The following is a 13,760-nucleotide window of genomic DNA, read 5'->3' as shown; positions in this document are numbered from 1 at the left end:
TATGCTCTCACTCACAAAGCAGAAGTTATCTAATTCGCAAGGTTTTGTTTTAGATATAATCTAGGGAAAATTCAATTGCTTTCAGACGTCCAAAATCACTTTTTTTTGTTCATATAACAAAGTATTAAGCCAGGTTCCATAAAAATTGTGAGAAATTTTAAGAATTTGGCGGGAGAGCGGTCGAAAATCGGGAGTCTCCCGCCTAAATCGGGAGAGTTGGCAACTCTGTATTTGTTTACTTTATTAAACATTTCTTTCAATGTAAGTTGTTTTAAGTTGCTTCATTTTATGTGCTAATACTTTCTCTTTAATTCTATAAACAGACATTATTTCTTGTTCAGTTACAAAGTTCCGCTGTTCAAGTCCTGTAATTGCTGTGCCGAGAATACCGACTGACTTGTCAATTGAAATTTTTTTTGTTTTCACTAACCTCTCTGTCACTTTCTTTATGCCTTGATCCATTTTTTGCAGCAATTCCACTTTTTGTTTGATGGACATTGAAATATTCTTTCGCTTTGTAGATCCTTTGGCAACTCTAGAATCAGACACTCTTTTTGACATAATCGAAAGTTCAAGCTTACTTTTCATAAAATTGCTCTAACAGTCTGCAAAAAATAATAAGCCGGATCCAATTCGAAGATTAAGGAACAACGCAATCTACAACATTAACTGAAATAGACAATTAGATAATTTTAGCCTAGCTTATACCGTCTATTATACACTAAACGTGCATGCATAAACATATTATGTGCATGCGTAAATGCATGTGCATAATATGCATAAATACATATGCGTAAACACTACGCATGCGCAGAAAGTTTGTAGCTTTGAGGTCCGGATTATAGATCATTCCGAAAGACTTTGTACTGTAATTGCTCCTCACGTTAGAATCTATTCTCTGGTTCATGGGTTATATCTTACAAGCTCTTAAGGTGAAAAAAATTAAGTGGGAATGACGAAAGTGAATTTTCCCACCTGTTGTAACTGTCCCTTTTTGAACCAACTGCTGGTACTTTTCTGCTTTACTGTTTTCCATCAGAAATCTTCCATGCTGTTAATTCACTATTGCTTTAACAACTTACAACTTTAACACATTTTTATTATTAAAACTAATTTTATATGCAGAGGGGGCAGCAACATCTTATTTGAAGTGCAACTTGTATGGCTAGGCTTCATTCTGGCACATGTAACTTGCCAGGTTTAATGCATTCCAGGCCTTAAGGCTGGCTATACAAGCAGCCAACATATAAACTTTAATTTAAAAATTAAACCTTAGTGAGTTAATTTTTGTTAGCACTAATTTCTGAGTTTTTAGCTCCTATACAGTTTTAAAATTTTGAATAAACCACACCAAATTTAGAAAAAAAATCTCACCAAAGACTACTGAGGAAGTTTCAGAGAGTTTTGTAAAAAAGAAAATAATCCATTTTTGCTGTCAGAATTATAAGTGTTCTTTAACATTACTTGGATCTAAAAGTTTTGATAAAAAATCTGACATGGACACCACATAAATTCCTAGTACTACTTATTAAATTTAACACAATTTTTGCTGCACTTCATTTAAACTTATTCTCTCAAATTATTTTGACTTAGCTAACTGTTCCCTCAAGCAAGCTGCAAATGGCATAAAAAATTGCAAATCTTGAAATTAAATATCTGATCGATTTTTGTTGTATGGGGGTCTCTGGCAACCCTAACCCCACTCCATGGGAATCTATCTTACTGCAGCTGAGGATTTCACAATATATTAAACCAATACAATGTTTTAAAAGAAAGTTTTGACATATGCATAATAACACAAGAATTTATAGCACTATTTCTTCTTATTATTCCCCAATAACAGACTAAAGTTGTTCAGGGACTTTACAATCGTTGAAAAAATATGATAACAAGCTGAAACAATCAGCAACACAGCCTTCGGGCTATAAAGGTGAAGAAAGCTTCATGGCAAAGTGCTAAAATACAGCTCCCAACTCAGTTTGGTAGCTCTCAAGTTAATATCTAAACTAAATATACTACTACCTCCGCATACAAGGCAGGATTTATGTAGTTTTAGTGTACCTTCAAGAACATTCTTGAGAAATACCGCTAAGAATGATTGCTAAATGAGTGATTTTGCATCAAATCAGGCAACCCTGCCTTTCCTTGCCATTTTCTGGCAACCCTAACTCCACTCCATGGGAATCTATCTTACTGCAGCTGAGGATTTCACAATATATTAAACCAATACAATGTTTTAAAAGAAAGTTTTGACATATGCATAATAACACAAGAATTTATAGCACTATTTCTTCTTATTATTCCCCAATAACAGACTAAAGTTGTTCAGGGACTTTAGTCTATTATTGGGCACCCTACACTATTTGTCATCCATGAATACTTGCTACTGTGGCAAATTAGAAGTAAATTCTTGACTCCTTTCAAACATCGAAGTTTTATGGTTTTTGTCAGCAAATTAATGTTGTCTTCTTGATTGTTGGGTTCATATTATATGTTAATAACAAACTTATCCCTTCAATATCTTAAACCAATTGCTGCTTCACTTTTAAATACATTAATGTGTGTTCTAGTAATATTCTGTAATGCAGTCTAGTTTCATCTCTATTATAAATTTCAAGTAGCTTGTATGCCCTTTACAGCCCAAGTAAAACAACTTTTATCCAGTTATCAGCTACATGATGATATGTTTTTTCCTTCTCACAATGCCGTTTCTGATGAACAGTGTTGGACTTCTCTTTTTTCATCGTGTGAGCTATATGCCAGTTGATATAAAATTCTCTCCTAGCATTTAGCATATTAGTGAAAAAAGCTCTAGAAATAACATTTTTAGCTATATAGCTTGGAATCATCGTAGAAAAGCAATTTCAACATCTCTCGATTTTCTGTTTTTTTATCACTTGCTTGAAACATTTGCATTCCTTTTAGTTCTTATCAATTATACTTCTTCATTTTAGTAAATTGCGTAGTGCTGTTTGGGAAATTCTCAGTTTAAGTGCAGCTTTTAAAAACTCATGTTTCTAGTCAGGAGTAACTGCATTTTTTTATCAAGTCAATCTGCAACTTCATCACTGGAAGCATGGCCAAGGATTTCCTTGTTTTTTTCATTAAGTCTATAGTTACCACTTGTTTTCCATTCATAGACTCTTAATGCACGGCAATTACCATGATTTTTTTAAAAGTCTGTGGGAACATAATACGTCTATTCCAAAGAGAAGATTTTGAATATGGAAATCTTAAAAGATGGGATACAGAAGTTGAAATTCCATTTCCTATCAGCTTGTATTCAAGAAGAAACCCTCATGCATTTACAGTACCTCTACTCTACTCTGCTGTTTTTATTACTATAGAAATTCTGCCCTCTGAAATCCAGTGCAAACAAAGAACACCGAAAAAGTGTTTCACAATAACAGGGATTAGGAGATAAGAAAATTTCAGTTAAACCCATTTTAGAGAAGCACTATATACCTGGATAGTAAAGCAACAGTCCACAATATGTTAAATGAACAAACTGCAAAAAAACTAGATACAAGCAATATATTCTGGTGTAAAGAATCAGTCTTTTGCAAGTTTGAGTTTAATAAGTAGCAGTTTTTCTATTGATTAGTATACATCTGTTTTTGGTTCCTGGAAATCTGAATGAAATAAGCGGCTGCGTTGACTACCCAGTGAATTTAACAAGCAGTAGGTACTATATATGACTATGACCAATGACTGCAAAAATAAAGGCCGGGTATATATATGCACACATATACATGTTTGGTACTGCCGACTGCAATAAAAAAGGGAGTTGAGCAACAAGATGTTACAGCAATCCCATATACAAAATTTCAACATTCTATGGATAATCTACAATAATTCTATGGCTTTCAACATTCTAAGTTTTTTGAGTATTTGCAAAATACTTATGTATGTGCAGATGTTATCCCCCCCAAAAAAAAGTCTGAATTCATTTTGGAAAAAAGAATCTTATCTGTACGTACAGATGTCATGGAAAAAAAAAATAATAATCCAAATGGATTCAAGAATAGTCAAAATTGATATTTACATTGAAATATGATACTTAAGTTAGACTAATTCAAGGGAATACATTTAAATAAAGTGCTGCAAGTAATGCGTATAATTTAATAGTCTATACAAGAAAGTCATATGGTGTTCACATCAGATTTTCTATAAATAATAAATTATTTCTTTACAAATTTAACTCAGCTTTGCAATTGAAGTAAAGGATTTTACATTTGTTTACCCATACACAAATAATAATATAAATTTATTCAATATATTATATAATCATAAAAATGCATTTATGATGCACCTTTAAAAAAAATTAAAAAATAAAAGAATATACAAAAATCCTAAATTAAATAACATTTTTATGAGGTAAATTTTTTTTCCTGTGTACAACTATAAAGATACAGAAAGCTTAAAATTAATGTTGAATTTTCAGTTGTCTATAATTTTGAGAACCAAATAATTTGTAAAAATTAATAGTTCTAAAAATACAAATATTTTTTCTAAGTACACATAAAAAATTTGTTTAGTTTTCAGACAATTACCAGGATGAAAATGGAAGAAGGCAAATCATGCACTTGCCTCAGATGAACACTTAGAAGGGGTGCCAAATTTGCTAAATTGCATTTGATGAATATGGAAGTGTACAAATAAGAACTAACTCGCACTGCATACAGAGCATTCCCTTTTCTGTCTCAGGTGAAAAATATTTAACATTTTTATTTCAAAATATAATTTTGAGCAAATAAATACTGTTTAAATTATTAAAATAAATTTAAATTAATGATAGCTTAATATTTTTTTAGAGGGTGGGGATCTGAAAAATATCTAACTTGGGGGGAGGGCAGGAAACCTAATTAACCCAAATATTTCTGAGATCTACAGTATTATATGAAAAAAAAAATTTTTTTTTTTTGTTAAATCAATATAAATCTTTACTTTTCCATGCATGGGATTTTTAAATACTTTAAATATTATACAGTTTCACAGACCCCAATCTAAATTAAAAAAATTATATCCTTCTAAAATTTTCAGTTTTGTACTTATATGCAATATAAGCTACTTTAGACCAATATTTTATATTTGTCATGCAATTAGCTCATTTTTTAAACTGAATCTCTTCTGCTTTCCTAATAACTAAATGAAAATATTTCCAATAATAAAATTATCATATTATAGCATTAAAAATAACCATCAAAATACCTGGCTTGTTGTGGAGGATGAAGATGTAACAACTGTGTCTTCAGTTTCTGAAATGGATGAGGAGATGTCAACTGAGTTGTTTAAATTTTGGTGCTCTTTGACCCAAGTCAGTGCCAGTTTTCCAGCCTCTGGAAATAAAAAATAAGCATTATTCAATTGCTTTCTTGTTAAAGGAACAAAAAAATAATAATGCAGTAGACAAAATCTCTTTTACAGAATATGATTGCATGTTTTTTAAATGAGTCTGTTGCAACAAAACAACGAATTACAATATAAATATTTTTTAATCTACAGGTCTTGTGCTGAATCTTTATTTTGTTGTTTTTTCTCTTAACTATAAACTGATGTTTATGATAAAGAGTCATTTCTTAACTTTACAGCGACAATTTTGCACTCTCTTGCGCTGCTTTTCACAATCTATCAGTGGCTCTAGATGTCATGCAGAAAGTGTCCATTTTAACAATCCAAAAAGGCAACACTCCATTAGTGTCATAATAGGAAACTTATGCACTTTATACTAATAGTCCTTCATATTTTTCTAGAACTTAACTGTAAATGATGATGTGACTTATGCCTTTTTGGCGGAGTTTATGAGAATAATGAAATAGGATTTCATTTTAAATACATATAATATTAAAAACGCAAAGTGTTGTTTATAATATTATTTTGCATATGTATTTTTTTAAAACATTTCCTTTAAATCTGTTAGTTGTTGATTGAATGGAAAATTACTATTATGAAAAATGTTTTACTGAAACATTTTTAAGACTCTTGAAATCTAGTTTTCAAGTCTTCCTCTTCCCTTTATTAAACTGACCATTTTCTGCTACATTCATTCAAATTTAGCTGTGCTTTATTTATAACGCAAACAACTTTAATTTTTTACATGAAAAATGGCTGTCATAAACAAGGACGTTAGAATAGAGGGAGGGAAGATTCATCTAGGTTGAATCCTAGCAGCCAAGTTACTACTACAGTCAAAAGTCGTTAATTCGGATACCCATAATCCGGACCTCAAAGCTAAAAACTTTCTGCGCATGCGCCACATTGACATACGCTCATAGGCGTTTACACGTGCGCGTTAAGACCTTTACGACTGCGCATATGTGTGTGCGCAAGTGCAGAATACGTTTTCTCGTGCGCGTTTTATGTATAACGTATGGTATAAGCTAATATTATCTAATTATCTATTTCAGTTAATGTTGATGATTGCGTTGTTCCTTAATCTTCGAATTGGATCCAGCTTATTATTTTTTGCAGACTGTAAGAGCAATTTTATAAAAGTAAGCTTGAACTTTCGATTATGTCAAAGTAGAATTTCCGATGCTGGAGCTCCCAAAGGATCTACAAAACGAAAGTATGTTTCGATGTCCTTCAAACAAAAAGTGGAATTGCTGCAAAAAATGGATAAAGACATGAAAAGGTGACAGAGAGGTTAGTGAAAACGAAAAAATTTCGTTTGACAAGTTAGTCGATATTCTCGGCACAGCAATTACGGGACTTGAACAGCGGAACTTTGTAACTGAACAAGAAATTATGTCTGTTTATAGAATTAAAGAGAAAGTATTATCACATAAAACGAAGCAACTTAAAGAACTTGCATTGAAAGAAATGTTTAATAAAGTAAACAAATAAACATTAAGCTTTTTTTTTTTTTGTAAATTTTGATACCCTTCAGATCATAATTGTTCTTTATTTCATAAATTACGGTTTCATATTTTTAATTTTAGAATTTCTGCATGCCATCTTACGAGATTTAAACTGATGATCTATAATCCGGAAAAATCGCTAATCCGGAATAGTCGAAGTCCCGACGAGTCCAGATTAATGACTTTTGACTGTACTACGTCACTTGTGCAAAGAAGACTGTCATTGCAACTTTTTTTCCCTTAAAATTTTGAAGCATGTGATCTTGTATTGCATATCGATGCACGGACCGATTTTCTAAAAAGATTTCTGGGATTACTTTTTAAGCGTAAATATTGATTTTTTTATGTAATTTGATAAATATGTTGAAAAATATTGCATCATGTTATTTTCATTCCAGATGTGAAAAAAAAAAGGACTTAATAATATTAAAAATGTGTTAAATAGATTTTGATGTTTCTGTTTATAGATGGTATCTTCGTTCCTTAACATACAATGAGTTTTAGGTAATTTGTTTTATAATTTATCATGAAAAGTAAGAAATCAATTGTTACCATTTTTATGAATCGTATAGGTGTTAAATAAAGTAATCCTTTTCTTATTGTATTAATTATTATACATTTTTAAGTTTTGTGAACTGTTATGAATATAATTTGTGCATTTGATCAAGATAAAGTGTTCTGTTATTAAAAAAGGAGTTTACATAAACTTACAAATTTCTAGACAGTAAATGTAAGTAAACTATTTACATAATTGAACACGTGGAAAGATGTATCCAAAAATTTATACACTCAAAAGTCATTAATCTGGACACCCATAATCCAGAATGATCTATAATCCGGACCTCAAAGCTACAAACTTTCTGCGCATGTGTCAATGCATAATGCGTTCACACATGCGCATAATACATTTACGCATGCACATTTAATGTATAACAGACGGTATAAGCTAAGCTAAAATTATCTAATTATCTATTTCAGTTAATGTTGCAGATTGCATTGTTCCTTAATCTTCGAATTGGATCCGGCTTATTATTTTTTGCAGACTGTTAGAGCAATTTTATAAAAGCAAGCTTGAACTTTCGATTATGTCAAATAGAATTTCTGATATATATTTACTAATATGTAAAGGAGCTACAAAGAGAAAGTATGTTTCGAAGTCCATTAAACAAAAAGTGGAATTGCTGCAAAAAATGGATAAAGGTTTGTTTTTCTAACCATTCCAAAACACCTGTTTATCAATTTCACGATGTGCACACTGAATTGGAAGTTGATCTGTCAGCACTATCCTTATCTTCAGAGCAGACGTTTTTATTTTATTTGGCTTATAATTCCTTACTAAATGTAGTATTTCATCTCGATGTACTCCGTCTTTGATATGATTTAAATTAAATTCCTCGTCATTGTAATTCGCTTCCGATAGTGAAGAAAGTGACACAGAAGTTATTGAAAACGAAAAAATTTCGATTGACAAATTAGTCAGTATTCTTGACACAACAATTGTAGACTTGAACAGCGGAACTTTGTAACTGAATAAGAAATTATGTCTATTTATAGAATTAAAGAGAAAGTATTATCACATAAAACGAAGCAACTTAAGCAACTTCAACAACTTACATTGAAAGAAATGTTTAATAAAGTAAACAAATAAATATTAAGCTTCTTTTTTTGTAAATTTTGATACCCTTTAGATCATAATTGCTCTTAATTTCATGAATTATGGTTTCATATTTTTAATTTCATAATTTCTGCATGCCATCTTACCAGATTTAAACTGATGATCTATAATCCGGAATCGCTGAAGTCCCGACGAGTCCGGATTAAAGACTTTCGACTGTATAGGTATATTTCTGCAATTCAGCTTAATTCAAGAAAATTTCTTTGAGATTCATAAATATGAAACTGACATAAACTGAAATCACTAAATTCACACAAATCTGTTTTATTTTATTAATATTTATTTTCTTGTTGTTATAAGGTTTGGTTCTGAAAACGATCTATTTAAAAATTTATTAAAAAAAAATGCAACCCGTGAATATTTTTTTAGATAATTATCTGCTATTAATTTCAGGTATATGGTAAATTATGGATATCATCTTTATTACTTTAAAACAAAAATTTAACAATAGCAAGGTATTTCTTGATAAATTTAACATAGTTTTACTGGAAAATACATGCACGGAACAGCTTAGAAACACGTATGTTTCACTGCCGTAATGCAATGTTTTGATATTACAAACATGGACACAGCTTGTTAGGTAGGGTTTCATTTCCCGATAGTGGAGGAAACTGCAAACCCTCCCTCCTTCTAGTCTAATTTCCTTGGTCATAAAGAATTGTACATCTGGCTTTATGCTGTGCCATGCCATGTCATGAACATAATACAGCCAAAAGTTTTTAGCATTTACGCATGCGCGTATATTGTATAACGGACGATATAAGCTAAGCTAAAATTATCCAATTATCTATTTCAGTTAATGTTGCAGATTGCGTTGTTCCTTAATCTTCAAATTGGATCCGAATTATTATTTTTTGCGGACTGTTAGAGCAATTGTATAAAAGTAAGCTTTAACTTTCGATTATGTCAAAAAGAATTTCCAATTCTGGAGCTGCCAAAGGATACACACAAAGAGAAAGCATGTTTCGATGTCCATCAAACAAAAAGTGGAATTGCTGCAAAAAATGGATAAAAGCACAAAGAAAGTGACAGAGAGGTTAGTGAAAACAAAAAAATTTCAATTGACATGTTAGTTGGTATTCTCGGCACAGAAATTACAGGACTTGAACAGCGAAACTTTGTAACTGAACAAGAAATTATGCCTGTTTATAGAATTAAAGAGAAAGTATTAGCACATAAAACGAAGCAACTTAAACAACTTACATTAAAAGAAATTTTTAATAAAGTAAACAAATAAATATTAAGCTTCTTTTTTTGTAAATTTTGATACCCTTTAGATCATAATTGCTCTTTATTTCATAAATTACGGTTTCATATTTTTAATTTTATAATTTTTGCATGCCCTCTTACCAGATTTAAACTGATGATCTATAATCCGGGAAAACCGATAATCCGGAATGGCCGAAGTCCCGACGAGTCCGTATTAAAGACTTTGGACTGTACTTTTCTTTTTTCTTTTCTTTAAAATCTAAACTGTTTATTTCATTCACAAGAACATATACTTTAAAAACTGATGATATTATCCATGGAGTAGGTGGGTACATTTTTAGAAACCCAGATTTATTTTTAAATGGTCTTTGAAATACACACTATTTTTGATATAAACATCTGGTTTCTTGTGCACACACAAAAAAAGAGAAGATTATTAATTTTCTTCCTTTGTTATGAATGGTATCATTTATTTTCTCTTAGCTATCTCAATTACAAGATTCCTATAAAATTTTTGTATTGAAAAATGACGTTTCTTCAAAAAATGCAAAAATGTGGCATTTTATCAAAAATTTATTTACTGACATAAACCATTCTGAGCTAAAAAATTTTTGATTACAACACACAATAATTTAAGCCATGTAAAAGCTATTGCTAATTATTATGCTTCCTTAATTTCAATGTACAGCTAAATCAAAATGGTTAAAAAATAATCTTACCCTCCTAAAAAAAGTCTCCAGGTTCCTCCTGCCCCAAGTTAAGAAACACAGTGATGAATACTTATGAATTCTCAAGAAAATAAATAATTATACTGTAACCTGAATTTATTTTATTATTATGTTAAAAGTAATTACTCCCTTTCCTTTTGTAAAGAAATGATAGATAAGAAATAATTTACTTAAGTTTTGTAATATTTCTGTGGGGAAAATTAAAATTAGCAACATAAATTTAAGATTTGTTTCTTTTTATTTTTTTAAAGAGAGAAATTCAGTTCTTCTTTCATAAGATAAAAGCACATTATTTAAACTTTCAAATACTTATAGTTCAAGATTAATCCCTCAAAACAGACAACAATGTTTGCAAGGAAAATCCTCAAATTCTGTGGCAATGGACTTGGGGGGAGGAGGGGGTAGACTTTACGAAAGAAAAACATAAAAATACAAGTAATTAGTATGTAACTAAAACAAGCACTAAACTATATATTTTTACACCATTATTTATGTTTATAAATCGGTCAAATTCTGACAGTGCCAGTAATGCCAATGTATTAAAAAATAAAAAACTGTATTTAATTTATGTATATTTAAGTAGAGGACGTTTGCTACATTATATTGCATATACACATGCATGTTTTCTTCTTTAATGTAATATCTGTTGTTCTGTGACACCTTTGAACATGGAAAACAATCTAACAATTACAATCAAAATTGGAAAATAATTTGAAATTTACAGATTTACTTGATAACTGCAGAAAAAAAAATCTGAAATTCCTGTGGATAATTTTATACTATGCTAATGGCTTTAAACACATTTCTGAAAGATTTCTTATCATTGCCGGATCAATAATAATTAAAAAAGAAGATAATCTAGTTCTATTAAAAGCCTACAGCAGGTATATTAAAAAAAGTTAAATGATAACAGTAATTAAATTTATAGTGACTAAATTTTACAACAGATTATGAGATGTACACATATTTGGTGTTTAAAGTATTTTTAATAAATACACTTATGTTAGAAATGTCAACTGTTTTTAAACTGCTCAATCCATTACAAATATTAGAATAACTGCCAGAAATGCCAGATTTCTCTGATTATCAAATAGGCAGTGATTTGACAGTGCAGTCTAATATAATATGAAACATACAAAGACACTTCTAATGAAAAAATTCCCAAATAAAGTATGAAGTCCGAGATCCAGATTAGTCAGGACTTTGGCGATTCCGAATTTGGGATTTTCCCTGATATTAGATCATCAGATTAAATCTACTATGACAGCATGCAAAATTACAAAATAAAAAATATGAAATCATGATTTATGAAATGGGAAGCATTTATGATCTAAAGGGTATCAAAATTTACACACACACACACACACACAAAAACTTGATATTTGTTTACTTTATTAAACATTCTTTAAATGTAAGTTGTTTAAGTTGCTTCTTTTCTTTTGTGATAATACTTTCTCTTTGATTTTACATACAGACATAATTTCTTGTTCAGTTATAGAGTTCCACTGTTCAAATACTGTAGTTGCCAAGTTGAGAATTCCGACTAACTTGTCAATCGCCATTTTTTTTGTTTTCAATAAACTCTCTGTCGCATGCTCTTTCATTAGCACAATATATAACGGGAAAATCTTTATTCCTTTAAATGCTTGAGATCGTGTATTTTTTCAATTATGAAAAGTTTACGCTTGTGCATTCTTGCATGCTCAAATTGTTAGTCTAGCTTTGGAATCTTTGACACCAGTTGGAGCCTCTTGTGTAAAGGTTACCAAAGTATTTCGTGGTACACATTGCCAAGAAAGACCAGTTTCATCAGTATTGTAAATTTGCTTTGAAGATAACTTTTCACTATTAATGAATTTAATAAATTCATCTGCAAAAAAGTCAGCAGCCTCAGTATTAGCTGAAGCTTTTTCTCCTGAAATTTTTAATTGCTTGTACCAATGTGATTTTTAAATTTGATTAAACAAGTTGTTGAATATGTGTACTCAGGTTTTAAGTTCATTTCTTCATTTAATATTTTGACTTGACTCATTAGCACTGGACCTGTCAATCGCATGCCCCTCGCTGCAACGTTGTTTGATCCATTCAACCGTCACTTTGTCATATTGTCAATTTTAGCATAGCGAATAATTTTTCTGTTATTCATTGTGAGTAGGGTGTCAGAATCCACAAAAATTCCTAAAGTTCCTTTTTCTGTTATGCCACAGTTGACTTTCCAATGCAATACTTCTCATATAATTTTTAGACGGATATACCTATATCCATTTTTTGCAGCAGTTCCACTTTTTTGTTTAATGGACATCGAAACATGCTTTCACTTTGTAGATCCTGCTGCAGCTCTAGAATTAGAACCTCTTTTCGACATAATTGAAAGTTCAAACTTCAATTTTCACAAAATTGCTGTAATTATAACAGCCAGCTAAAAATAATAAGCTAGATCAAATCAGAAAGTTAAGGAACAGCACAATCTGATATATTAACTGAAATTGTTTGGCATCAGTTATAATTTTAGTCTAGCTTAAGAGCATCTACTATACATTTTTGGGTACGCAGCATGAGACTGCTGACGAATTTAACTAGCCGTTAAATTTTTCCTTGCCTATATTGCGCACTGAGAAAATTCAGCCTGAATTGTATTAATTTACTTATTTATTATATTTATGTCTAAATCTTGTACATGCTTAAGTCTCATCTGAGTCTTGAAAAAATAAATTCCCACATAAGCTTATTGAGGGCTGGCACTAGATATTTTGTCACCTGATGCAATCTCTGCGGGTCCTAAATTTTGCTACCAAGCACCTTCTTAAGCTCTAAACTTTTGCCGCCTGTAATTTTGGGTCCCAGTGCTTTTCCAAAATTCTAAAAATTTTATCATCCCTTAATTTTGTTACTTCGTGCTTCTTTAAATGGCAGAAATTTTGTCTTCCCTAAATTCTGCTGTGCAGTGCGGCCATATGAGCTCTGGCACCGGGATTAGGTGAATAAAATATCAGTTATTCTTAATTCAAATAGCATTAAATGTAATCTTTTGGCTTATGAGTATCATTAACAAAATCTATTTTTAGCATATGGAAAGAAAATTTTGTTAAATTTTTCCTCATGAATATCTAGCACATTTAACTTAAATCTGTTATCATTGCTAAGCTTAAAGTGAACATAAAAGGTTTCCATACTCTTTGTTATTCAACTGCTAATATATATATATAATTGTTTAGGCATATCGCTGCATGAGTCATTACTCAAGTTATCATGTGTTGATAAACATACAGTGATGAAAGCAAAATGTAA

General features: G+C 30.7%; 1 protein-coding gene across 4 annotated transcripts in view; it reads right to left on the bottom strand.

Annotated features, from left to right (window-relative positions):
* Nucleotides 1-13,760, bottom strand: part of LOC118183184 (uncharacterized) — a 77,258-nt gene that overhangs the window by 15,233 nt on the left and 48,265 nt on the right. For all 4 annotated transcript variants that reach the window (XM_035352634.2, XM_035352635.2, XM_035352633.2 and 1 more), the window contains exon 8: nt 5,212-5,339. In XM_035352634.2, the coding sequence (XP_035208525.1) occupies nt 5,212-5,339 (128 nt within the window). The remainder of the gene's footprint in view (nt 1-5,211; nt 5,340-13,760) is intronic.

The sequence above is a fragment of the Stegodyphus dumicola genome, chromosome 4 (genome assembly GCF_044657685.1).
Source record: "Stegodyphus dumicola isolate Sdum_Otavi_A_Nest chromosome 4, ASM4465768v1".
NCBI lineage: Eukaryota > Metazoa > Arthropoda > Arachnida > Araneae > Eresidae > Stegodyphus > Stegodyphus dumicola.
The sequence above is the reverse complement of the archived record's forward strand: the minus strand, read 5'-3'. Positions and strand labels throughout refer to the sequence as shown.